The 25,236-nt window shown below is 41.5% G+C and overlaps 1 protein-coding gene across 1 annotated transcript; it reads left to right on the top strand.

Annotated features, from left to right (window-relative positions):
* Positions 1-805: 805 nt before the first annotated feature.
* On the top strand, positions 806-23,510 carry creb3l3a (cAMP responsive element binding protein 3-like 3a). The gene is made up of 10 exons (XM_080723578.1): positions 806-933; positions 2,082-2,228; positions 6,161-6,413; positions 10,477-10,610; positions 11,894-12,004; positions 13,750-13,856; positions 14,235-14,303; positions 15,796-15,880; positions 19,326-19,419; positions 22,273-23,510. The coding sequence occupies exons 1-10, from the start codon at positions 913-915 to the stop codon at positions 22,593-22,595; spliced, it is 1,344 nt and encodes a 447-aa protein (XP_080579704.1). The 5' UTR covers positions 806-912; the 3' UTR covers positions 22,596-23,510.
* The last annotated feature ends 1,726 nt before the right edge of the window (positions 23,511-25,236 follow it).

The following is a 25,236-nucleotide window of genomic DNA, read 5'->3' as shown; positions in this document are numbered from 1 at the left end:
CAACATGTTGCAAGTATAAATCAGGCCTTTTAAACAGTGTTGTTTTTGACAGCAAATTTAGATTTAGTCATAGTCTTTTGAATAATTTTGTCATAATTTAGTCACCTGAAATGTTTTAGTTTTAGTCTAGTTTTAGTCGACTAAATATCATAAGATTTTAGGCGACTAAATCTTTAGTTGATTTAGTTGACTGAAATGTATTTTGGCAGGCCTTGATGGCATCGTAATGACTGATTTTACAATTGCGTGCTGAAAATAGCCGATCTACAAGCTCACAACGCCTCGCAGCGCGACGCATTGTGAGCTTGTAGATCGGCTATTTTCAGCACGCAACACCTGAGAGCAACCAAACAAAATTACTCTCTTCTCCACTAGTCCCTCCCTAACGTTTTAGTCTAGTTTTTATTTTGTTGACGAAATTGTCAATCTTAGTTTTAGTCACCACAGCTTAGTTTTTGTTTAGTTTTTATTTAGTTTTCGTCAGTGAAAAAAACACAGTCGACAATCATTTTTCGTCATAGTTTTAGTCGACGAAATCAACACTGGACTTATGTCAGATTTGTACTAGGTTGGGTGCCGAGGTCGTGCGCCAAAAACAGCAGATTTAAAAGCTCACAACATGTCGCAAGTATAAACCAGGCCTTTTAAACCAACTCTCCATTACCTCATGAACAGACTGGAGTTGCCTCAGATCTACACTCTGGACTACCAATCAAGACTGAGTCTGTGCATGTAGCCAATGGGAACATGGCTGGCTAGTTGGCTGGGTGTGTTGTGTTGGAGGTTAAACTTTGGACCTCAGGGACTCAGTGGGACAGAACAACTCTCCCACGTAGGACATTGCATTGTTTGATTGGATTTGCATTGTCTTTTGGCTTTTCTTTTCGTGGGTGACAGCCAAGCGGAGACACTATGGACCATTACTCGGACCAGGTACAGCAAATCATGGGTCAATTAAGCAGAACTGTGTCCTTCTTGGTTGGACTGTACATATTGTATTGTATTTATGGTAGTTAATGTTATGGCAGGTTATCACAATAGTATAAATCGCCTGTACCGTATAGTGCTGTAGATCAAAGTTCAGGCTTGGACAGCAAATAGGCCTATACAGAATAGATACAGTACAAGTGCTTATTGATTTGTAATTCTAGAAGTCAGGTAGATGTACTGGTATTTGATCACCGCGCCGGAGGAAGGTATAGCATGTTGCAAAATAATGACTGTGAAAATTGCTTCCTGATTGACAGGCCTCCCGGCAAGCTGCTGGAACATATTGTACGGTACAGGCTTCTTGACAGGGAGCGTAATGGTGGAATGATGGCAATAAAACAGCAGTCATGTCTCTGACAGGCAGCGTACTCTATATGATTGCATTTATAACCTCTCCTCCTGTTGGTGTTTTCTTTTTTTTTTGCAATCTGGTGGGTAGTCAAATGTTGTGTCATCACAACAGTGGTGGAAAGTAACTAAGTACATTTACTTAAGGACTGTACTTAAGAATATTTTTTATGTATTTGTACTTTACTGGAGTATCTCCAATTTCCAATATTTTTACTTCTACTCAATTACATCTTAATACATTTGAAAACTTGAAATGGGACATTCTGCATAATGAGTACTTTCTACTTTTGGTACTTTTATAAGCACATTTTGATACCAAAACTTTTGTACTCTTACTTATACTTATACTCTTACTTATACTTTTTTGTACTTTTCGTCACTGTCGAGCAGAAACCTCGTAGTTATACGATTTGTACGTTTTTTCGCAAAGTAAAGCCCTGCTTCATCAGACAAGGCCGTTGCACAAAAAGTAGTGAAAACAGCCGATCTACAAGCTGTGTGCTTGTAGATCTGCTGTTTTCTGCTGTCTTCTGCTGTTTTCAGTTTAGTTGGCTTCAGTTTAGTTAATTTTTTTAAATGATAAAAAACGAACGGTTTTGGACAAGGTTTCCACCTGACAACGACGTTTCTACATTGCAATATTGATTCTTTTACTCAAGTAAAGAAATGCAGTACTTTTCCCAATACCATTGGTAGTCAAACGGTGTGCTGTAGTGTCAATAATGCCATGCTGTTCGCAGGGTTGTGAAGGCATGGAGCTGCTAGATTGGCTGTTTGATCAGAAAGATGGGATCCTGTACCAGGAGCCAGATCACCATGGCAACCATGAGCTCTCCTGGTCCTTCCAGGGCCAGGATCCAAACAACATGCATGTGACCTACCCACAGGTATTTGCTTTGTTTCAGTTCAGCCCGCCTGTTCGACCGCATGCATCGGTCACCATGACCGACTGTATCAGTCCGCTGGTTCTCAAAGTGGGGTCCGGGGATGTCCACTTGTCCAGGGGTCCTTGAGGGGGTTCCAGGGGGTCCCCAGTAAAATTAATCATGGCATAATAAAAATGTGTTTAAAGGGGAAGACCACCCATTTTCAATATTGAACTATGTCATTAATATACCTTCTTAGAGGAGTTGTGTGGAAATAAAAAAAAAGTTACCCCTCTTCTGTGTTGCCTAGAACTGGAGGATTTATTTTGGGGTTTGTATTGCAAATTCCAACTTGATGACATCACACATTGTACTTTACAATACAAACCCCAAAATCAATCCTCCAGTTCTAGGCAACACAGAAGAGGGGGAACTTTTTTTTAATTTCCACACAACTCCTCTAAGGTATATTAATGACATAGTTCAATATTGAAAATGGGTGGTCTTCCCCTTTAACCACTTCAACTCGATATAGGCTTTTGAAAATAGCCGATCAACAAGCTCACACAATGCCTCGCACCGTGACATGTTGTGAGCATGTAGATCAGCTTTTTTTAATCCGAGGGGGATGGGGGCAGTTCTGAAAATGTTTTGATTAAACATTTGCCAATACGTATCATGTATGGGGATTCGTTGGCACAAAATATTTTCATTTGGGGGCCCACGGCCAAATTTTGGGGTCCTTGACATGAAAAAGAACCACTCATCCCGATGGCAGTGGCGCATATTTTTCCCTTTGATGTTTTTTCCATTATACAAGCAGAGCAAAAAGCAGTACAAATATTGTCCAAAAGACATACCTGTATACAAACAAGAATCTGTCAATAATATCCTCACAATCACCCAAGAAGACACCATAACATTATAAAAGAAAAAGACAAAACTCAAATTGTAAAAGAAAAAATATAAAAATCACACCCAATGTGAGGTGAGCGGTGGTCGTGCTTGCATACAAAATCAACGAACGCAGTACTTGCGCACTCTGCTGGCACAAGTAAAAACCTGAACACAAGTCTGACCCTGCAGGACAAACATGGGACATCAATCAGATAAAACAGGTGTCTTCAACAGGGGGTCCGGGACCCCTAGGGGGTCCTCAGAGTTACTACAGGGGGTCCTCCAAATCTTTGTGTGATAGAAACTTTTTTCTCCTTTTTTATATTAACCACTTGAACCCTAGTGTCCATATTCTGAGAACTTTGGCAAAAAATAGCAGATCTGCAAGCTCACAACGCCTCGCAGCGCGAGGCGTTGTGAGCTTGTAGATCGGCTATTTTTGGCAAAGAGGTTTGCTTGCCTTTGCTTGCCTCTAGAACAGGAGTCGGCAAACTTTTAGACATGAAGTTTAATTATGACACCACATCAAATTTTAAACATTTCAAACACATTATTTTTCTTCTTCTTCTTTTGAACTATTTTCTTTCACATCAGGGTGTGATGATCATTAGAATCAGAGAAATAACCTGCCTATCTCCCAGACTTTGAATGGTATAGAATTATGTGCTGGATGTCATTTGCAAGATGTGAGGGGACTTAACGGGATGCTACATTTTCAAAAAGCCTTTTGATCATTTTATCATCTACTGAGGCTTTTGTGAACACCCTAGACAGTTTTTAATTTGCTTCATTCAATATTTAGATTTGTGATATTCATTTTATCAGACCAGACCATCCAGGGCCCCTCCCCATATACACCCATTGTAACTTCAAACTCCATTTTAACACATTAAAAACACCCATTTGTTCTGGTGACTCATACTACCCTCCTAATACAGTACGTGAGCTGGTCATGTTCATAACCTTTTTCATTTGTTTTTAATAATCTTTTATTGTATTACATTTTTTCCTTTTCCCAAAAGATTATTAAAAATAAATGAAAAAAGTTTTCGAAAAACATGGCCAGCTCACGTATTAGGAAAAGTCACCAGAAAAAGAAGACAGTGTTTTTTGATCTATCATGATTGGGGTCTATCATAGTTAAAATGGAGTTTGAAGTTACAATGGGTGTGTATGGGGAGGGGCCCTGCATGGTCTGGTCTGATGAAATGGATCTAAATATCGAATGAAGCAAATTAAAAACTGTCTAGGGTGTTCACAAAAGCCTGATTATACGATAAAATGACCAAAAGTTTTTTTGAAAGTGGAATATCCCTTTAATTGAATTGACATTTTCGTTAAATATTTTATTTTAAAAGAAATATCCTCTCTCTCACACTTATACCAGTGTGTCAGTGATCACCCTCCCCTGTGCCAATGTTAGCCCCAGTGCCTAAGGTTGCCTATACCCCTGCTCTAGTATATCTACCGTATCACCCACATGGTTTTGCTCAACAGTCTAGAACAGGGGTTCCCAAACTTTTTTGTCTCAGGGCACGCCATAACTATTTTTTAAATCCGAGGCACCCCTACAGTATATTATAATTTTCACTCCCAGCACCTTATATTTATAGCATATTGTCGTTGTCGGGCGGAAACCTTGTATGTCCAAAACCGTTCGTTTTGTATTTATCATCTATAAAATGTACAAAACTAGTGAAAACAGCCGATCTACAAGCACACAACGCCTCGCATCGCGAGGCGTTGTGTGCTTGTAGATCGGCTGTTTTCACTAGTTTTGTGCGACAGTCTTATATGATGAAGCAAGGCTTTGCTTTACCAAAATACGTACACGTTTGAAACTTGGAGATACAAGGTTTCTGCCTGACAGTGACGATATTTTAGTGATTATGTTGTGAGGAAAACGTTTCGATAACAGCCATTTTGGTTAGAACTGACTGAAAATAACGTTGTACTTCAAGTTTAAAATGATACTAAATATTTTTTCAAGTGTCCAAATAAATTCCAAATATTATCAAATGATCTCGCGGCACCCCTGGACTGCCGTCACAGCACCCCAGGGTGCCCCGTCACCCACTTTGAAAACCCCTGGTCTAGAAATGGTCCCTATAAACCTCTGATGAGACTGTATCATACCTCTGTTGGACAACGTGACATTTCCCTCAGCCATTGGCCAATACTTTATTTCTTAGCCTGTTCATGTTTTTTGATTTACATAATATGATCAAATATCAAAACTCTCAACCTTTTCTGGAGCACGGCCCACTTGAAAATCTTTGAAGTATATTATACTTAACATTTTTTCAAGTGGGCCGTGATCCTAGCCTGACTATCAGCCTGAATTTTCATTTTGTTTCACTCCAGAAAAGGTTGAGAGACAATGGTTACCAAGTGGATCCTGATGAAGGTCATTTGACTGAAACAGTGCTCTATTAAATATATTTTTTATAATCTGATTCTCCCTGTGTCTCAAAATGCAGCCCTGTCTCTCCACCATCGTGCTCTTCTCTGAAGTAGATACAAATAGTGAAAAAATGGTTTAGGCATAAGGCAAGGGTCTTCAACAGGGGGTCCGGGACCCCTAGGGGGTACTCAGAATTACTACAGGGGGTCCTTCAAATCTTTGTGTGATAGTAACCTTTTTTCTCATTTTTTATATTAACCACTTGAACCCTAACATCCATATTCTGAGAACGTTTGCCAAAAATAGAAAATCTACAAGCTCACGACGCCTTGCACAGCGAGGCGTTGTGAGCTTGTAGATCGGCTATTTTCGGCAAAGAGGTTTAGTGTAGAGGAGAATAAAAGAGCACACTAAGTACAGAGTGAAAGGTCAAGTTTATTAAGTATTGACGGTTCAAGGGGTTACATATCTGATAACACAAATTGACATGAATCCAAAATACACTGATGATTGTGCTGTCAAACAATGAAACTACATGGAATCTCTGAAAAGGTTGTGGGGGTCCCTGCTTCATCTCTCTCTCGGCTAAGGGGTCGTTGGCCTGAAAACGTTGAAGACTCCTGCCCTAATACTTGGTGTTTGCACTCAACAGATGCTGCCGCCAGCTGAGCAAGAGGACATCAAAGATGACTTTCTCAAAGTCCTCCTGAGTGGCAGTGACTCTGTGTCAGGTTCCCCTCTCTGGTCGCCCTCTCCCAGTGACAGTGGCATCAGTGAGGACCCTCCTTCAGACCACATGGACAGTCCCCAGCGCTCTGAGACCCCGCCTGTGGAGCCCCAGTATGTCAGCCCAGCAGAGCCTCAGACCAAAGCTGCCTTAGACACCAACTTCTCTATTGATCTCAGTAAGTATTCATGTACAGAATATACCAGTAAGACTCCCTAATCGGGAGATAAGCGACCGTCAGGTCGCAGCGTGATTTTAGGGCAAAATGTGTAGGAGCAGTGTCCAAAAATGTGGTTGAAAAAAATCGGCCTGATGGTGGCGCTGAGTGTAGACATAGTGTGTACCGATTTGTGTGATTTTAGGGCAAAATCTGTAGGAGCAGTGTCCAAAAATGTGTTTGAAAAAATGGGCCTGAAGGTGGCGCTATATGGGACAGATCCATGTTGATGACATGAGTGTAGACATACTGTGTAGCGATTTGCGTGATTTTAGGGCAAACATTGTAGGAGCAGTGTCCAAAAATGTGTTTTAAAAAATCGGCCTGAAGGTGGCGCTATATGGGACAGATCCATGTTGATGACATGAGTGTAGACATACTGTGTACCGATTTGAGTGATTTTAGGGCAAAAATTGTAGGAGCAGTGTCGAAAAATGTGTTTTGCAAGAATCCGCCACATGGTGGCGCTAGAAGAGGGCCATGTGAGAAATGAGGGGTGGGGTCTCCACGCCGCAGAGGCGGACGAATAGGTACCGGCCCCGGCTCTCCCGGTCGCTCCTAGCCCGAGTTACGGCATTTTATGTACGCTGCAGTGGCAGGGGGTCCTCCACTGGGGGCGCCACCACTTTTGCATCCGTTCTGGAGCACCAGGAGTCGGTGGTCCCCGGGAATTCCCCGTGAGCAGCCCCGTTGGGGTGGTCATTTGGTCATTGTTGCACATTTGGTCATTTTTTACATCTGGGGGTCCCCCAGGGACCTGAGGGTCCCTGGGGCTCCGGGGGTCCTTGGAGGTTGTAGTTTGGCAGGCAAGGAGTGTGTGTGCAAAATCTGGCATGGATCGGGGCAACGGTTGCGGAGATATGAGCAGGGCAAAAGTGTGACATGTGACGTGTGACAGACAGACTGACGGACGGACTGACTGATGGACGGACTCACAGTTTGTGGAGGTTTTGATAGTAACTGCGACCTGACGGTCGCAATTAATAACCAAAGCTTTTATATATAATAAACCAAGCTTTTGTTGTACGGAAAGCACACCAAGAGCGAGTTATAATCTCAAGGCACACCATAGAAAATAGAAAATACCCGCTCACAATGCTTTCACAATGAAAGCCTATACTGTATATATTTTTTCTGAGAGGCTGACTCATCTGGTCTGACTCTGTTTGCTTTATTATCTTCTTGGCTCAAACACACACAACTGCATGGCCATGGCACGCACGCACGCCCGCCCGCACGCACGCACGCACGCACGCCGTGACACACAGCAGGAGATCAAAAGCAGTAACCTTCCCAACAGCCACTCTACTTCCCGTGCAAGAGATACCAAGTCATTATTTTGAGAAAGTGGCTCCTCATAATGACTTTGGCTTTGTGCCATTACATGGCCGACTGTCTGTCTGCATCTCAAAGGGGACTGACAAAATAAGAGAAGACAGGACAGAAGCACACACAAGAGTGATAGTTTTGATACTGTTTTTATGTGGGGGTGCTTTTTAATGACTAGTTTTTAGGTTAGTTCTTTCTAACGCTGCTTGCAGACAGAAAAAATAATGAGGAATAAAACAATCTTGAATCTTAATGTTCCCTGCAGTGCATACAGCTCAACAGTGGCAGTGAGGTTAGATACTGTATACTGCATCATGGAACCCATTCTGTAAAAAGAAAAGAGGGGGAGCAAATACATTTTTTGTTTAGAAACAGGAACTTGGTTTGGCTCCTCCCCTTTCTTAGTCCACTTCCTCCCGGAGTGCTTCTGTGTTTATTCCTAAACTTCATGTTTAGGGCAGTGGTTCTCAACCTGTGGGTCGGGACCCCCAGTGGGGTCCACAGATTATTTTGGGCGGTCCCCAGATGATTAAGATTGACATAATGTGCAACGATGTTTTCTCACTCAACAGCAAATTGTCTAATATTAGAGGCAGAAATTGTGAAAATAGAGGCGTTGTGAGCATGTACTGTAGATCGGCTATTTTCACAATAAAACCGTGTTATACAAAATGTAATTCCTCAACTCTTAGTGCTCGTCAGGGTGGGGGGGTCCCCAGTTAAAATATGATTATTTTGGGGGTCGCAGCCTGAAAAGGTTGAGAACCACTGGTTTAGGGCAGTGGTGCCGACAGATTCTGCTATTAGCAGATTAGACAATGCCTGCATACATGTGACTGTGGGTTGCCTGTCAAAGGTTTTGCTGGTTTAATACCATTTTGAATGGTTAGTTTTACATTTTCAATTCATCACGGAGCACAAGAGAATCCATACCGTAATGCAAAAATGGCAGGATTAAAAAATAAATAAAAAAATAAAAAAACACTTTTTTGATACACTTATAATATACATATGGGTATTATTTAATGTTGCTGAATTTACTCCAGTATGTGGGGCATGTCATGGACCAAAAGTAATTGTACAAGTTGATTACCATTTTCTTTGTGGCACACTCTACAAACATAGCCTCGTAAACCAGACTTTCTCCTTTAGAAGGCAGGAGGAGTCTAGTTTGCTAGGCTACTACAAACTCCCTTGATGTTGAAATCACTTTCTCTTGGGCAAAGTAGCTTTGAATTTATTTGTCTGCCAGACTGAAAAAAATATATAAAGTATATATTTAAACATGAACTTCCCCCCATCTTCAAAATAGAAAAATAGGTCACCACTGGCTTCGTGACAGAAAGTTGTTTTGAAATATTGTTTGAGAGCTGCATGACCTTTTCACAAGTGTGTTGACCCACAACTTGTATGCTGGATCGCGGACTATGTCAGATTGTATGTCAGATTGAAGGAACTGCACTTCTGACTCTGTGGTCTGCAGCACAGGAGTCCCTCAGGGGACTGTGCTGGCCCCCCTTCTCTTCACCCTCTCTTCACCCTGTACAACACAGCAGAGTTCAGACACTGCTCAGAGATGTGCCACCTGCAGGAGTTCTCCGACGACACTGCCATCGTCGGGTGTATCAAGGGAGGGGGAGGAGGGGGAGTACAGGAAGGTAATAGAGGACTTTCTGGGCTGGGAGTCGGCTGAACAAGCTACAGCTCAATTGTTGTGTCCATGCTTATGCTGTGGTGTGCTGGGGAGGCAATGCTAGACAGAGGGACACAGGCAGACTGGACAGACTGATTAGGAGAGCTGGCAAGGTGACAGGGGTCAAGCTTGACTCTGTGGTGTCAATGGCAGAGAAGAGGACTCTGGCTATTAAGACATTATCCATCCTGGACGATGTCAGCCACCCATTGCACACAGCACTTTACTCTCGAAAGAGTACATTTAGTAAGAGGTTTAAATCTGTATCATGTAATACAGATAGATATGGGAACTCCTTCATCCCAAGGGCCATTAGATTATATACGTAACAAAGTACTGGAGGGGTGAGGAGGTGGGCGGGGGTTGGCTAGTCAAATACATTTTTATTTTACAATAAGTATAGCTTTGTCCATCTTGAACCTTTTTGTTTTATTCTTGCCTTTTTAAACTCTGACTTCCTATAATTTTATATGCATTTTTACTGTGCTTTTTTTCCATTGATGTAATGTTTTTATATTCATCATGCTTCTTTGTATTGATAACCTTCCTTCGGGATTAATAAAGTATCTATCTATCTATCTATCTATCTATCTATCTATCTATCTATCTATCTATCTATCCATCTATCCATCTATCTATCTATCTATCTATCTATCTATTGAATCTCCAGATTCAACTGAGCTTGTAGATCTGCTATTTTCAGAGCGCAACACGTCCTGAGCGCCACCAAACATAAAATGACTTGTCTTCAAGGTTGTGTTTGAGCCGGTCTGGTCACAGATTCATTTTAAAAGGAAAATAAAATAACCAGGGTGTGTGTGTGTGTGTGTGTGTGTGTGTGTGTGTGTGTGTGTGTGTGTGTGTGTGTGTGTGTGTGTGTGTGTGTGTGTGTGTGTGTGTGTGTGTGTGTGTGTGTGTGTGTGTGTGTGTGTGTGTGTGTGTGTGTGTGTGTGCGTGCGTGCGTGCGTGCGTGCGTGCGTGTGTATGCCTGTTTGCTGGCAGATGGCTGGGATCCTGGCTTTCTCCTGGGCAAGCACAGAGAGACGCGGTGTCCTTCTGATGTACACAGGCCACAGCTGTGCCCTGCTTTCCCTCTCACTGTGAAGGACCTGCTGCTATCTGGCACACCAGAGCCAGTAAGTCAACTTTTGAAATATTTATACATGTACTTTTGGTCATATTTTAGTCATCTGCAATGTTTTAGTTTCAGTCTAGTTTTAGTCGACTAAATATCATAAGATTTTAGTCAACTAAATGTACAAGTATTTTGGCGGGCCGCAATGGCCCGTCGTAATGGCTGATTTTACAAATGGTTGCATGCTGAAAATAGCCTCTCTACAAGCTCACATGTCACACTGTGACGCGTAGTGAGTCTGTAGATCAGTCCTATTGGATCTCTTCTCCACTAGTCTCTCCCTAATATTTTGGTCTAGATTTTATTTGTTAATACAATTAGTCTTAGTCTTAGTCATCATCGGTTATTTTTTATTTTATTTTTTATTTCGTTTTCGTCAGAGTAAAAAGGTAGTTGACAAACACTTTCGTCGACGAAATTAACACAGGTGCACACCCATTCACAATTGCCTCAAGGTAAGTAGGCCTTGCAAAGCCATGGGCCTCATGGCTCGGCAAGGCTTACTTATTAGATGGATAGGAGAATATCTCCTGTTTCTGTAGTATGCGGCAGCTTGATGTACAAGTGCAACCCCTGGGCATGACGCTAGTATGACGCAGGTACTTACCCCAATCCAACCCACATGTAGACCCTGATAATCGTTCAGATTTTTACAGATTATGAAAGTACAGAATGTACTTTCTCTGCCAGTTGTCCATCTCTATAATGAACAGGAAAGGGGCAAAAGTGTCACCCAGGATTTAAGTATTTGGTGTCACCGTTGTGGGTTTGGACTCTTATGTACTATTGTGTTTTATTCATTGCTTATTAGTTTGATTTTGTTTTAGTTATTTTAATTTACGTCGTTATCTGCAAGCACTGATGTGTCAATTTGCTGTGAGAAACTGCAGTCAAATTCATCTAAACACAGATTTAAGTCACACACGGACATGCAATCACCAGTTAATGTAGTAGATTGTTGTTTCTTATTATTGGAGTTTACAAGAGAGGTGTGTGGTCTTCCACGCTGTTCCGATGTTGTACGAACGAAGCATAAATGGGCATTAAAAGTTCAAATGGTATAATTGCTTTGAGGTTGCCATGGAATGAGAGTGGCAGGAGGTATAGGACGTGGTCAGTATACAATATCACGCTACGCTGTTGCCTGGGAGAATGTAGGGAGGGAAATGGGATGTATGAAACGGACAAACTCTCAAGTTGGGGTCAGAGAGTGCGAGCGGGAGCGGTTCAATCAAGTGGTTGTGATATTCTACATAAATTGGTATTCCTGTCCTGTTGCTATAGCCTCCACAGCCATCTCAGCAGTCCTCCCAGGAGCTGATTCTCAATGAGGACGAGAAGAAGCTCCTGGCCAAGGAGGGTGTGACTCTGCCCAGCCAATTACCACTGACCAAGGTACATTCTGGGAATTATTTCTTTGGTCGAGGAGGGAAGATGAAAAATTAAAGGGAGCATACTCAAAATCAAGTTCTTTTTCTTTTGACAAAGTGCAAGCTTTCGGTCATAGACCTTCTTCAGGCATAAGATCAGCATTGACAATGACCATATCGTCGTTGTCGGGTGGAAACCTTGTATGTCCAAGACCTTTCATTTATATTTATCGTTTTAAAAATGAACTAAACTAGAGAAAACAGCCGATCTACAAGCTGTTTTCACTACTTTTGTGCGACGACCTTGTATGATGAAGCAAGGCTTTAGTTTACGAAAAAACGTACAAAGTATAAAGGGTGTCATCACTTGATTAATGGATGTGTCACACCTGTGTCAAAAATGTCAATCAGTACTTCAGTAGGCCTACTCAATGGAGTTGTAAAAACACCAAAAACACGAAAAAAGGTGGAGAATATAATTTACTTATTTTTGAAGCGGTGGAAACCGCTTCCAATGAATGGCTTTGTGTGTATCACGCCCATATATGGTCATTTCAGTCCAGAATGAACAGGCTTTTTCAAAAACAGAATGTCCGTTTAATTACCATATATGGTGATCTCAGTCCAGAATGAACAGGGTTTTTCAAAAACAGAATGTCCGTTACCTTATGTCCATATATGGTCACTCCAGGCCAGAATGAACAGGTTTTTCCTGTCCCGTACGTGTAAAATAGCAGTCCAGAATGAATAGGCTTTTTCAAAAAGCAAAATGTGTGTCCCATGTCCATATATGGTCATTTCAGTTCAGAATGAATAGGCTTTATATGTCCTGTACATCTAGAATATGTGTGCGGTGTCCCTCCCGGTCAGATGAATGGATACTTTGAGGATTGGTCAAGCTTCACATGATAATTTGGCCTTCAGGGTTTATCTGTCTTATTTAAACACTTTATATTTATTTATGTATTTATTTAATTACAAATTTTTATTTTTTAATCTATTTTATTTTTTAAACCTATTATACCAACTGTCATACCAGCTCTCCAAATACATTCAGAATAGAAGTTTTATCTGTCCACCGCTTCAATTCGAACCGAGGTTTGATTTTTAGTTTCAAAAAGCTAAAAACAATAGACGAAATGCAATACTATGCAAACATCAGGCAGAAGCCATTATAAAGCAAGAAGCAAAAGTAGTCGTATTGGGTACAACACTCATAAAATCCTCATTTAAACCTACAGCAGAGGTTTAAATGGTTGAGGGGGGAAACAACACCCAACGTATCCAGTAAAATCTATGGTGTTATTGATTTATCAAAAAGAATGTTAAACTAGAAAGATGCAATTGGAAATTGCAAGCGTGTTTGCAGTGGTCCCCTTTCAAGTCGATGGGGAAAATTAATTCACCCATATTTTAATGCCCATATATGGAGATCCCTGATGTCATCAACATTAGGCCCATATCTTGGGATGCCCATTTATGGACTTATAATGTGTCATTCACGAATACATTTATATAAATTAAACTATATATAACGTATCTCTTTGCAAAATAGCACGCATACGTGTCCCGATGAAGCAGGTCGATTTGACATATGGCCCAAGTGCGTGCCGCCAAAACTGTGGGAGGAATTCCGCTGCAAAAAAAAAAGTTTACTTGGAAGAATAAAGTTGGACAAGTACTATAGTCTGGTAATGAATGCTACAGTTCTAACTGTATTGAGTCTCAGAATGAGTGACTTATTTAGTTTACCCTGTCTCATCTCATCAGTATGAAGAGAGAGTTCTCAAGAAGATTCGCAGAAAGATACGCAATAAGCAATCTGCCCAGGAGAGTCGGAAGAAAAAGAAGGAATATATTGATGGCCTGGAGAACAGGTAAGAATAATGTATTATGTACGAACAGAACACACATTGAGGTGGTGTTGTTTTTCTTATTATCCTTGACCTTGAAACAGTCCTTGAGTCTCAGTCTCTGTGGACCAATTTAAACTACGGGAGCCAATTAAATGTCCAAATCGATGGCGGAAGGAACATCAGCCTTATCTATTTAAATTTTGTTTGTTTGTTTAATAATAAATGATTAAATTGGAGTAAGTCAATATGACATTTATAAACACTGCATGGACGAACGTGACACCGTACATCCTTCAAAGGATTTGCATAGCATTACGGTGAAAGATTATATTTTGGTGTTTCCCTTGTGTTATTCCACTGAACTCTAACCCACATTGTCTGGGGACGTTGTCCTTATAGGATGTCTGCATGCAATGCCCACAACCAGGAGCTGCAGAGGAAAGTGTTCCAGTTGGAGAAATGCAACACGTGAGGGATTTTATCCACTTCCTTTCTTACCTTTCCCCATCCTGCACTCCTCTCCCTATGGCATTCATTGTTGTGGCCTGCTGATTTATTATAGTATCTTCCCAAAACTTCATTCAAACACCTAGAAACGCCATTCGAACTTCAAAAGATTCTGCTTACTGTGGACTAGTGTGCGTGTACATGAATCCTCGTGAATCGTTATATATAACTTTAAACACCCAAAAAAAGGTCTATGGGAAATTCAATTATATTTTCATCTGAAAGCCCATTTTCTTTCACTTGTTTGCGATCATGTTACTTCAGCATGAACTTTTAAATGTTGAGGTTGAGGTATATTATGACTACCATTGCTGTGATCAATGTTTGTCACTTTTATACTTTTTGAGCTATCCCACTTTAAAGCACATGTGGATCTCATTGTCTTGTTTTTTTTTTTTCATCATCTTTTCCATTACACACTGATGGTGTTTGCTAGAGGGGAGAGAGATAGACATGTATGACCCATGTTTTCGTAAATCACTGCATGCAGGCGCAATTTTTACACTACAGATTTTGCTAGTGGTGGAAAGTAACTAAGTACATTTACTCAAGTATTTTACCTACTTAAGTCAACATTTTTGTACTTTTACTTTGGGCCTCTCAGGTGTTCCAATCTTCCACACACGAGAACGGGAACAAACGCACAATACATTTTTACATCGGCGTCAGCCACATGAACAGAACCATGATGATGTTTTGCGGTTTTCCCCGTATTGCATGTTTACATGGAGACGCCAGGCGGAGCGTTTCCAAAGATTTCCCATCAGGGAGGTGGTTCACTTCGTCGCGGTTTAAACCCCCCAAAATGCCGTTGTGGTTAAAGCAGTGGTTCTCAACCTTTTCAGACTGCGACCCCCAAAATAATCATATTTGAACTGGGGACCCCACCCCCACCCTGACGAGCACTAAGAGTTGAGGCATTACATTTTGTAAAACATGGTTCTATTGTGAAAATAGCAGATCTACATGCTGATCTACATGCTCACAACGCCGCGTTGAGAGCATGTAGATCTGCTATTTTCACAATTTCTGCCTCTAATATTTGACAATTTAGCCAATGTTTGTCATTTTAGAGGTAAATTGTCACTTTAGAAATGTGCAGATACCATACACTTTAACTTTATGTTGGTTTGTTTACTGTTGAGAGAGAAAAAAATGTTGCACATCAAGTTAATCATCTGGGGACCCCCAAAATAATTTGGGGACCCCCCTGGTTGAGAACCAATGGTCTAAGACAAAAAAAGAAAAGGAAAAAAAAAAGAGCACTGCCTAGGATCTTGACCGTTTGTACTTTTTAATTTATACTATTATCTTTTGGCTTGAAACGAGCCCATATTGTTTCTTCAGGAAACAATATTTTCTAGTTCATAAGTCCCATCTGTAAATCATACCTTTCTATTCTTTTTTCCCCCCCAGGAATATCACTAACGTGAAACTTTCTATCTATCTACAGGACACTGGTGGAGCAGTTGCGCAGACTCCAGGCTATGGTTATGAATAGCTCAAACAAGCCAGCCCAGACTGGTACCTGTCTTCTGGTAAGAGCTTTTCTCTGTGTGTGTGTGTGTGTGTGTGTGTGTGTGTGTGTGTGTGTGTGTGTGTGTGTGTGTGTGTGTGTGTGTGTGTGTGTGTGTGTGTGTGTGTGTGTGTGTGTGTGTGTGTGTGTGTGTGTGTGTGTGTGTGTGTGTGTGTGTGTGTGCGTGCACGTGTGCGCCAAGAAGATAAACAGAAAAGCAAACACACATGGCAGATTAGTCAGCCTCTAAATGGGCTTTCATTGTGAAAGCCAAACAGCGACAACAGTCTCCAATCTCCTGTGATTTGACTGCCCCCGTTCATCTTCACATGGGGCTAATCTATATAGGTGTAGACGCTCTGTCTACAGAACATAATGACCAACACAAACACAAGGAGAGATGTGCTGTCTGATGTGCTGCCATTCATTAACTTTGATTGCAGCCGTTGGTGGGGAAAGGTACATTTTACTTTAGTGAAAGTACGGTACCTCTATAAATAAGAAACTTGTAGAATTACTCTGTTACAAAAAGTCCTGTAGTCCAGGGGTCTTCAACGTTTTCAGGGCAAGGAGGACCCCTTAGCTGAGAGGGAGAGAGATGAAGCAGGGACCCCTCATAGACTTGTTTGACAGCACTGTCATCAGTCTATGTTGGGATATTTTGTAAACTTGACCATTCACTATGTACTTTGTCTGCTCTTTTTTACCTCTACACCAAACCTATTTGCCGAAAATAGCCAATCTACAAGCTCTTAAAGGAGTAGTTCACCCCATAATGACTTTTTTCTATTGATTAGTCACGCCATGGAGACTAGAGTTCAATAATATGTTTTGTTTTTTGTCGCATTCCTAAGACAAAAATGCGATAACAATAAATTTACCCCCACTCGTTCCGGATGGGGACCCGTTTCGAAACGGGTCCCCATCCGGAATCAATGGGGGTAAATTTACTCGAATCAAATTTTTGTCTTAGGAATGTGACAAAAACCCAAAAATATTATTGAACTCTCCATGGCGTGACTAATCAATTGAAAAAAAGTCATTTCGGGGGTGAACTACTCCTTTAACGCCTCGCAGTTAGCTAAAGTTCTCCGCAAAATAGGGATGTGAGGGTTAAAGTTGTTAATTTAAAAGAAGTATCCTATCACCCCTATAGGGGTCCCGGACCCCCTGTTGAAGACCCCTGCTGTAGTCTGGAATTTCACTTGAGTGACTGCAGGAAACAAAGTATTATGCACACCTGATTGGCTTTGGCTCAGAGACGGGTGCGTGTGTAGGCAGGGATCAGACATATAATAAAACAAAATGACAGATGAATTAAGAAGGACTTGGTGAACGAAGCGTTGCTTAAATAAAAGTGTTCCTATTGAGCAAGTGCAGACAGTGTGCGGGTCATTTTGTTTTATTATAATTGAGTGAATGCAAAAGTGCATCAGAATATAGCCTACTGTATTACATACAGCACAAAGGTAAAAGTATAGGCCACTCCAATTCTTCAAAATGTGTTAGACTTTTTAGAACAGGGGTGGGCAAAATGCATTTATATGTTCTTAGGTTAACTTCATGAACTTAAATACAAATACAAAAATATATCTATAATAATAACATTTTAATACTAGTCATTAAACTACTAATATAGACTGAAGTAATTAAAGCGGGTCATTTTTCTATGTTTGGAATTGTAACAGCTGAAATCAATAATATATCAGTACTCCAATATCAACCTGCGGGTTGCATTAAAGGTGGGGGCAGCATGTGGCCGCCGGGCCGCCAGTTGCCCATGTACAGCATGTTTTAGAACAGTGGTTCTCAATCTTTTTGGGCTTCAGTACCCCCTTTTCCTGATTGTGGAATCCAAGTACCCCCTTTAATCAACAATAACATTTTGATTAGAAAATACTGACATCAAAAGTCTTTGATGTCAATAGCTTGAAAATAAAAGTAAGCCTATTGTTTTCTATTCAGTAACAGTTGTGCTAGTCACAAGTCCTACTTCATTTGGTTTAACGCTTTACAGAGCAGCATTTTCACATATAGTCCATGGGCCATACGAGATGTCGGTATCGGAAAGGTGGCAAAGGTTATCATGCATTTTTGAAAGGCTCTATATGTGTAGATTATAATTTGGTGTGATAACCCTTTCTGAGACACAGCTAAATTGGTGTTATCAGCTGCTAGACTTGGTGTCCCATTAACTTTACATTACAGGGAAAAAAAGCCAAAAAAAAAAAAATAACTTAAAAAAAACGTATGCTTTAAGTAGCATATGAGGGGTCAAACTAGGGTTTTTTCATGATTCTGAATCCATTGCAAGCATCTATTTTGCACAAAAACATTCCTTGGGCTAAAAACGGCCCACAAGACTATGGTTTAGTGATGAAAAGTGATGAGTCATCACTTTTCACACTTTTGTGGGGGCCGTTTTAGCCCAATGAATGTTTTTTATGCAAAACAGATGTTTGCAATGGATTTAGAATCATGAAAAACCCCTAGTTTGACCCCTCATATGTTACTTAAAGCTATACTGTGTAAGTTGCTCAACTGGTGGTCTGTATGCAGTATAGCAAACCGCGGTCGCGTTTGCTTTTTTCGTCAGTTTTTCGCTCGCGGACCGGGCCGTCAGACCACCACGTCCGCCTCGCCTCGCCGAGACGCTTTCAATGAGGTCTCCCGTGTCCTTCTACGAGCAGCGGTTGGAGAGTTACATGCTAGACTCCTCCAGTGTAAACACTGCAGTGTACTTCCTGAAGGCGTGTTTCCTAAACCCACCAGAGAGCCCGGCAGTGTATGTTCTGCGCTGTGATTGGCCAGCAGTGTATAACCCTCGCTGTGATTGGCCGGTAGTGTGATGACGCGTTTTTTTCCGCGAAAACCGGTCCCGGGCAGGGATCATAGAAAACATATAAAGAGAAGGCTTTAGAAGCTGAAAATAACGGAGTGGGGGTTCTAAAACTTTAGCGATTTAACAGCTAGGACCATTTTAAGATTTGTTTTATAAAAAAAGTTACATGGTACAACTTTAAAGCAGATTATTTTCTTTTTCTTTTTTCCCTGTAACGTAAAGTTAATGGGACACCAACTCTAGCGGCTGATAACACCAATTTAGCTGTATCTCAGAAAGGGTTATCATACCAAAATATAATCTACAGATATATAGCTTTTCAAAAATGCATGATAACCTTTGCCACCTTTCCGATACCGACATCTCGTATGGCCCATGGACTAATACATGTGTCAATGTTTTATCATTAAACATAACAGTACGTTGTGTTTACATTTTCCATATTCTCTCAAGTACCCCCTGTAGCACCTCTGCATACCCCTAGGTGTACACGTACCCCCATTTGAGAAACAGTGTTTTAGAAAATATAGCAAATCCACACACTTATAAGCTCACAATTAACTTTGTATTTTTTTCCCTCTCTCTCTCCTACTTCTTCACTCTTTTGTGCCCTGGCTTCTTTCAGGTCCTTGTCGTGTCCTTCTCTCTAATAGTGTTCCCCAGTCTCAGGCCTTTATCTGACACCAAAGTGAGCCAGGGAGACTTCGGTCCAGTAAGACGTGAGTCACCCTCCTCCTCCTCCTCTACATCTACATTGAGGCGCTGAATGCCCAAGCCTGTCATCCAAACCAGCACTTTCCATGTCATATAGCCGGAGTGTTATTATTATCATTATCTTTCTCCTGGCACACAAAGGTGCTCATTTAACCCACAAAGCATCTGTGACATTTAACATTTTAGCCACGCACGCACGCACGCACGCACGCACGCACGCACGCACGCACGCACGCACGCACGCACGCACGCACACACACACACACACACACACACACACACACACACACACACATTATATATAAAGGTTTCAGAAAACTCTTATAAAAGATAAATATCTTTGAATGTGTTTGAACATTTTAAATATATTTGAATGTGTTTGAAACTCTTTGAATAATTTAGATTTCTTTGAAGTCTTCTCTTCTTGGGGTCATTTGCAGTCTGGCAAAAAACATTTTCAGATGGAGGCCCGCGGCCAAATACAGTACATATCAATTTGGGGGTCCTTTAAATTGGCACGAAAATGTTCTGAAAACTACCGATTTAGAAGGCATTTCTAGAATCGGCCTTGGGTCTTAATAGGTTAATGAAATGACCCTCACATGTACCTCTGCACGAACAAATTACCACTACAGTCCGCTCAGCCAGTCTACCTGCCAACGCGTCCCTGCAAGCAGTGTAGGATTAGTCCGGGGTCGCGCGCCGCTGCCACCCCATAAGCAAACGGACATGCATTGATGCGAAACCCCCCCAAGTTCACACCTCGCCAACGCTTTAGTGTTTTTTTCTTCTTTTTTTTAAGATTTTTTGGGGGATTTTATGCCTTTATTTAGTTTATTGGATAGGACAGTAGACTGACAGGAAATGGGGGGAGAGATGAGGAGAGACATGCGTCAAAGGTCGATCGGATTGGGAGTCGAACCGGCGACGCCGTCAGGCATCAATGCCTATTATGGCAATGCCTACGTGGTATGCGCCTAGGCCAGCAGGCGCCCGTAAGAAACTAGCCTGCATATCTAGACTTGTATAGTCGGTGTTGATCAAATACTTGTGAAAAAAAAAAACCTTACCAAGCGCCCAAATGCCCTGGAGCGTAATCAAGAGTAATCAAGATACGGGATAATGGTGGATGGCAGAATGCTATAATTAGTTGTCATGAACGGTCTGACAGCACCACAGTGAATGCAATCAATGTTGTGCTTTTTATGGGTAATTGCACTGCCAAAGGCCAAGTTGCAATGGTTACACAGCAGTCTATAATGTCATCGGGTTAAACAGAAGTTATGAGATGATGTACTCAACACTGATATACAGCATGCACCAATGCACTAGGGCATTAACGACTTGTGATTTTTGCAGGACGACTCGGCTCAGTAAAAGGTTGAGTTGAAGTCGACTTTATCGTTTGATGACGTCATCACACATCACACGACCCCCCAATTATTTTGGGGGGTCCCCAGATGATTAACTTAATGTGCAACATTGTTTTCTCACTCAACTGTAAACAAACCAACATAAAGTTTAAGTGGATAGAGGGTATCTTCACATTTCTAAAGTGCCAATTTGAGGACTTTTTAATACCTCTAAAATGACAAATTAAACATTGTCCAAATTGTCAAATATATAGAGGCAGAAATTGTGAAAATAGCCAATCTACATGCTCACAACGGGCGTTGTGAGCATGTAGATCTGCTATTTTCACAATAGAACCATGTTATACCAAATGTAATGTAGCACTGTAATATTGGATCATTCCGTTCTTGACAATAAGTAATCCTACTGTTTGAATGCTGTACAGATGCACACATGGAGCAAAAATAATGATAGAAAAAAATACAAAGGATTTTTTTTTTCAACTTCGACTTTCGACTTTCTCTGGCGGGAGTCGACTTGTGTAATGAAGTCGACTCAGTCGACTTGTCAACTTTTTCGTTAATGCCCTACAATGCACAGACTCACACATATGTTCAACAACACCCAGACAGACCCTCATAAATTAGGCGCAATTTTGGGCACGTTATTATAGGTGATATTATGGGTGATATTTCAAAATAGCACTCACACGTGAACATGTAGATGGGCTATTCTCCAATTGATGTTATAGTTATGTGGTTAATTGACTTGATTTATTGACTGGCTCGTTTCGTTTGGTGGCATCACATTAAAAAAAGAGCACTATATGGCACTTCTCGACATACAGTCAAGTGAAAAGCCAGAGGGCTTACTTCCATTGCGGCCCTCTCAAAGCCAGAGGCTCAGTGGTTAAGCACTAGGACTAATGGACCAAATGTTTTGATACTGCTGCTGCTACCTTGATTCCTTCATGGTCCTTCTTTGTTATTTCCTTATCATTGTATATTATGTTTATTATTACTACTATTTCTACTACTGCTGCTGCTGTTATTTCTACAATGTCTGAGGATACTGGAACAAAAGGAATTTACTCTCCTGTACTCGTTCGCGTACCCAGGCACGTGCACACAGACATTAAAGGGGGCTTGAGCCCTTGCCCTTTATCCATCTTGTAAAAAGTGCCCTCTCCAGACCATGAATGCAGTTTTTACTAAATGCAAATTCCCCCCTTTCCTGAAGGCAGCATTCAGGAGAATTGCCTTGTCCAAACTCTCCTGAACTTGAATGCAGCGTCTTATGTTGAAAGAATCGCCCTAGGAATCCATGCCGTTACGCCATATCTCCAGTGCTGACTTGATTATGCTTAGTTTTCGATATTTTCACCAAAAGGCCCTTTTAGAACTTTCAGCCCCTGACTCTCTAGCATTCTCTGCACGTCACCTGTCCGCTGAGGTTTCAACCTGTCTGTCTCATATATTGTATCTTGTCTTGTCGCCTCAACACAGTGCACTCGCGGTCTCTGCACAGCCTGCACGCCTCCCTTGGGCCGCACGTCACTGACCACCCATTCTCAGCCGACACCGACAACCCCGAATCCCTGCGCAGGCATCTCCTAGGAGACAGGGACATGGAGGATATTTCTTCGCTGATGGGGAAGCTGGGAGTGGGCCGAGCACTGTCTAATTTGGAGCACATGTCTCTCAACAACAGCCAGCGAGACGAGATCAACCATTTCCATGGAGACCCCATTACCGGTCACATAGCTACGACGGTCACCTTGGATCCGCATCGCCGGGCCAGACTTAGGCCACATGCCGATGACATGTGAAAAAAAATAAAATAAATGAAATAAACAGCACAATTTCCCCCGTTTCCCTCTCACCTAGTTTAGATGTTAGAACAAGGAACTAACTGCATGTTCCTGCACTGCTTTTAGGGATGGGACGATAATCGTTATTCGTGGTAAAAACACTCACAATAATCGTATTGTGGAGATTTACATTTATCGTGGAATTATCCTCCACCATGCACTGGGATCAATTCACCTTTTGTTTGCCGAGCTGCATATCCGGTACCATTTAAACCCTCTATACGGTAATAAATTGGTAAAACGGACCTGGAAATAACATATTTTATACAGTCTTTTTTTCACTCTCTACCAAATCTCTTTGCCAGAAAATTGCAGCTCTACAAGCTCACAACGCACGATGGCGCTTGTAGATCTGCTATTCTTTGGCACCCCAGGATAATGGATGTCGGGGGATATTTTGATTATCGCAACAATATCGTAAATCGCAAATCTTTTGGTCACAATAATCGTGACATGAAATTTTCATATCGTCCCAGTCCTAAATGCTTTTTACATAGACAGGAAAATATTACACAATATTAATCCTTCCTGTTTTGCTCTGGTTAGTAGAATGTTTTTTTTGGTGCTGTCTATATGCCCCCCCCCCCTTTATTTGTTATTCTGTTTTATATTGGTTTGTGGAATTGAATTTGACACTTCATTGTATACTGTGAAAATGCCTGTCAAGATGAACTGAGTGCCCCTTGCCTAAAGCCTACTGTTTAACTGTCTGTGTAAATAATCTTTTTCAGAAGGCAAACATTGGATAAATATAATTCAACAGGACTTTGTTAAATTGATGAATGATGCACGTTCCTCTATTGGAGCGTTTGAAAGGACCAATTTAGATTCTTTCATGGATATAAATGTCTCAAATAAAAATGCCCAAATATGTTGTGTAGTTCTTTATGAAACATTTTTTAAAACACCCAGACCAGGATTTCAACACGCCAATACTACAGTGCCTGACAAATATGATGCAATGTCTAGACAGACCATGTCCTAAAGTCAGCTGGGATGTGTGCATCATGTCGACAGCATAAATTAGGCCAAAGGTAGGGCCAGATAAAGTGTAAGGAAAACAAAACGGTAAATCAATCCCCCCCCAGGGGTCATCGCCATGCCGTGTGGTTGATGACCCCTGATACCCCCCCCCCCCCCCCAACCCCCCTCCCCAGTTATTAATACCCATCAGTGACAGAGAAGTCAGTTGTTTACTTGTTACGGACAGACTGCACTCTTGTGTCCACAGCATAGAGCGCATCATCTGGCTTGTCAACATACTGTGTAGGTAGGTGAAAGTAGATTAGTAAGGTTTCTTAAAGGACAACTCCGCCCTAAATCACTTCTAGGCTCATTTTCCTACTTATATTATTGATCCAAGATTACTGTCCATGGGGTCTATTAGGCAGAAATGCCCCTGCTGCCCAGTTTCCCCAGCAGAACCCAGCAGCTCTCATAATAGAGTATAGAGTGGAGCCTGTAAGCCTATCGCTTTTATACAATTTGTTGTGGTCAAAAGTGTTTTTATTTTTCATGAATGTGGTACTAGTTGTCATTACAAACACATCCATGCCATTGTTGTCCAACACAGCCATCACACTCTGCTAAACAGATGTTAGGCTTTTACGTGTTTTGCCAAGTCCCGGAAAGGATGCCCTGTGATTGTCCAGTACAGTCACTTTGATTGGCACTTGTGTGGAATGCTCACCCCAAAACATTATTTATGAGATTGTGGTGGCTTGTGTGGGACAACCAAGGCATGGATGTGTTTGTAATGACAACTAGTAATCATGAAAAAGAAAATTACTTTTGACCACAACAAATAGTATAAAAGTAATAGGCTTATAGGCTTCACTCAATGCTTTGACAGATTGCTGGGTCCTGCTGGGGAAACTGGACAATAGGGGCATGTCTGCCTAATAGACACCATGGACAGTCTTTTGGGATCAATGTAAGTAAGAAAATGAGCCCAGAAGTGATTTAGGGCGGAGTTGTCCTTGAACCTAACCTTACTTCCCCTGCATTCACAATTTCATAACCCTGCTTGGCTGTCAAACATCAAAAACATACTGTGGACCGCAGGGACGTGCTGGGCCCCTGATTCAGCCTGGGAAAAAGAGTTGGAGAGGCCCTCATTGCGCACTATAGAGAGAGATCTCTCTCTATAGCGCTGCTGCTACTCAAAGATTTGCCATTTCAGATCATGACAAGTGACAAGCCAGTGGGCCAATTACATGAGTTATATGTCCTCGTTGTCGGGTGGAAACCTTGTATGTCCAAAACCGTTTGTTTTGTATTATCATTTTAAAAATGATTTAAACCAGTGAAAACAGCCGATCTAAAAGCACACAACGCCTCGCACCGCGCAGCGTTGTGTGCTTGTAGATCTGCTGTTTTCACTACTTTTGTGCAACAGCCTTGAATGAGGAAGCAGGGCTTTGCTTTGCGAAAAAATGTATACATTTGAAACTTGAAGATACAAGGTTTCTGCCCGACAGTGACGATTTACTTTGTTTGCCGTCCAGCCCCCAAAATAGAAAGGAAGGCTGACATTTTATTTTTAATATATTCCTAATGGCCGGCCTGGGAATGAACCGGCCGTTCGGGAGTTGTCCCA

The sequence above is a fragment of the Nannobrachium achirus genome (assembly GCF_963921795.1).
Source record: "Nannobrachium achirus genome assembly, chromosome: 1".
Taxonomy (NCBI): domain Eukaryota; kingdom Metazoa; phylum Chordata; class Actinopteri; order Myctophiformes; family Myctophidae; genus Nannobrachium; species Nannobrachium achirus.
This window is presented reverse-complemented; position numbering and strand designations above follow the sequence as displayed.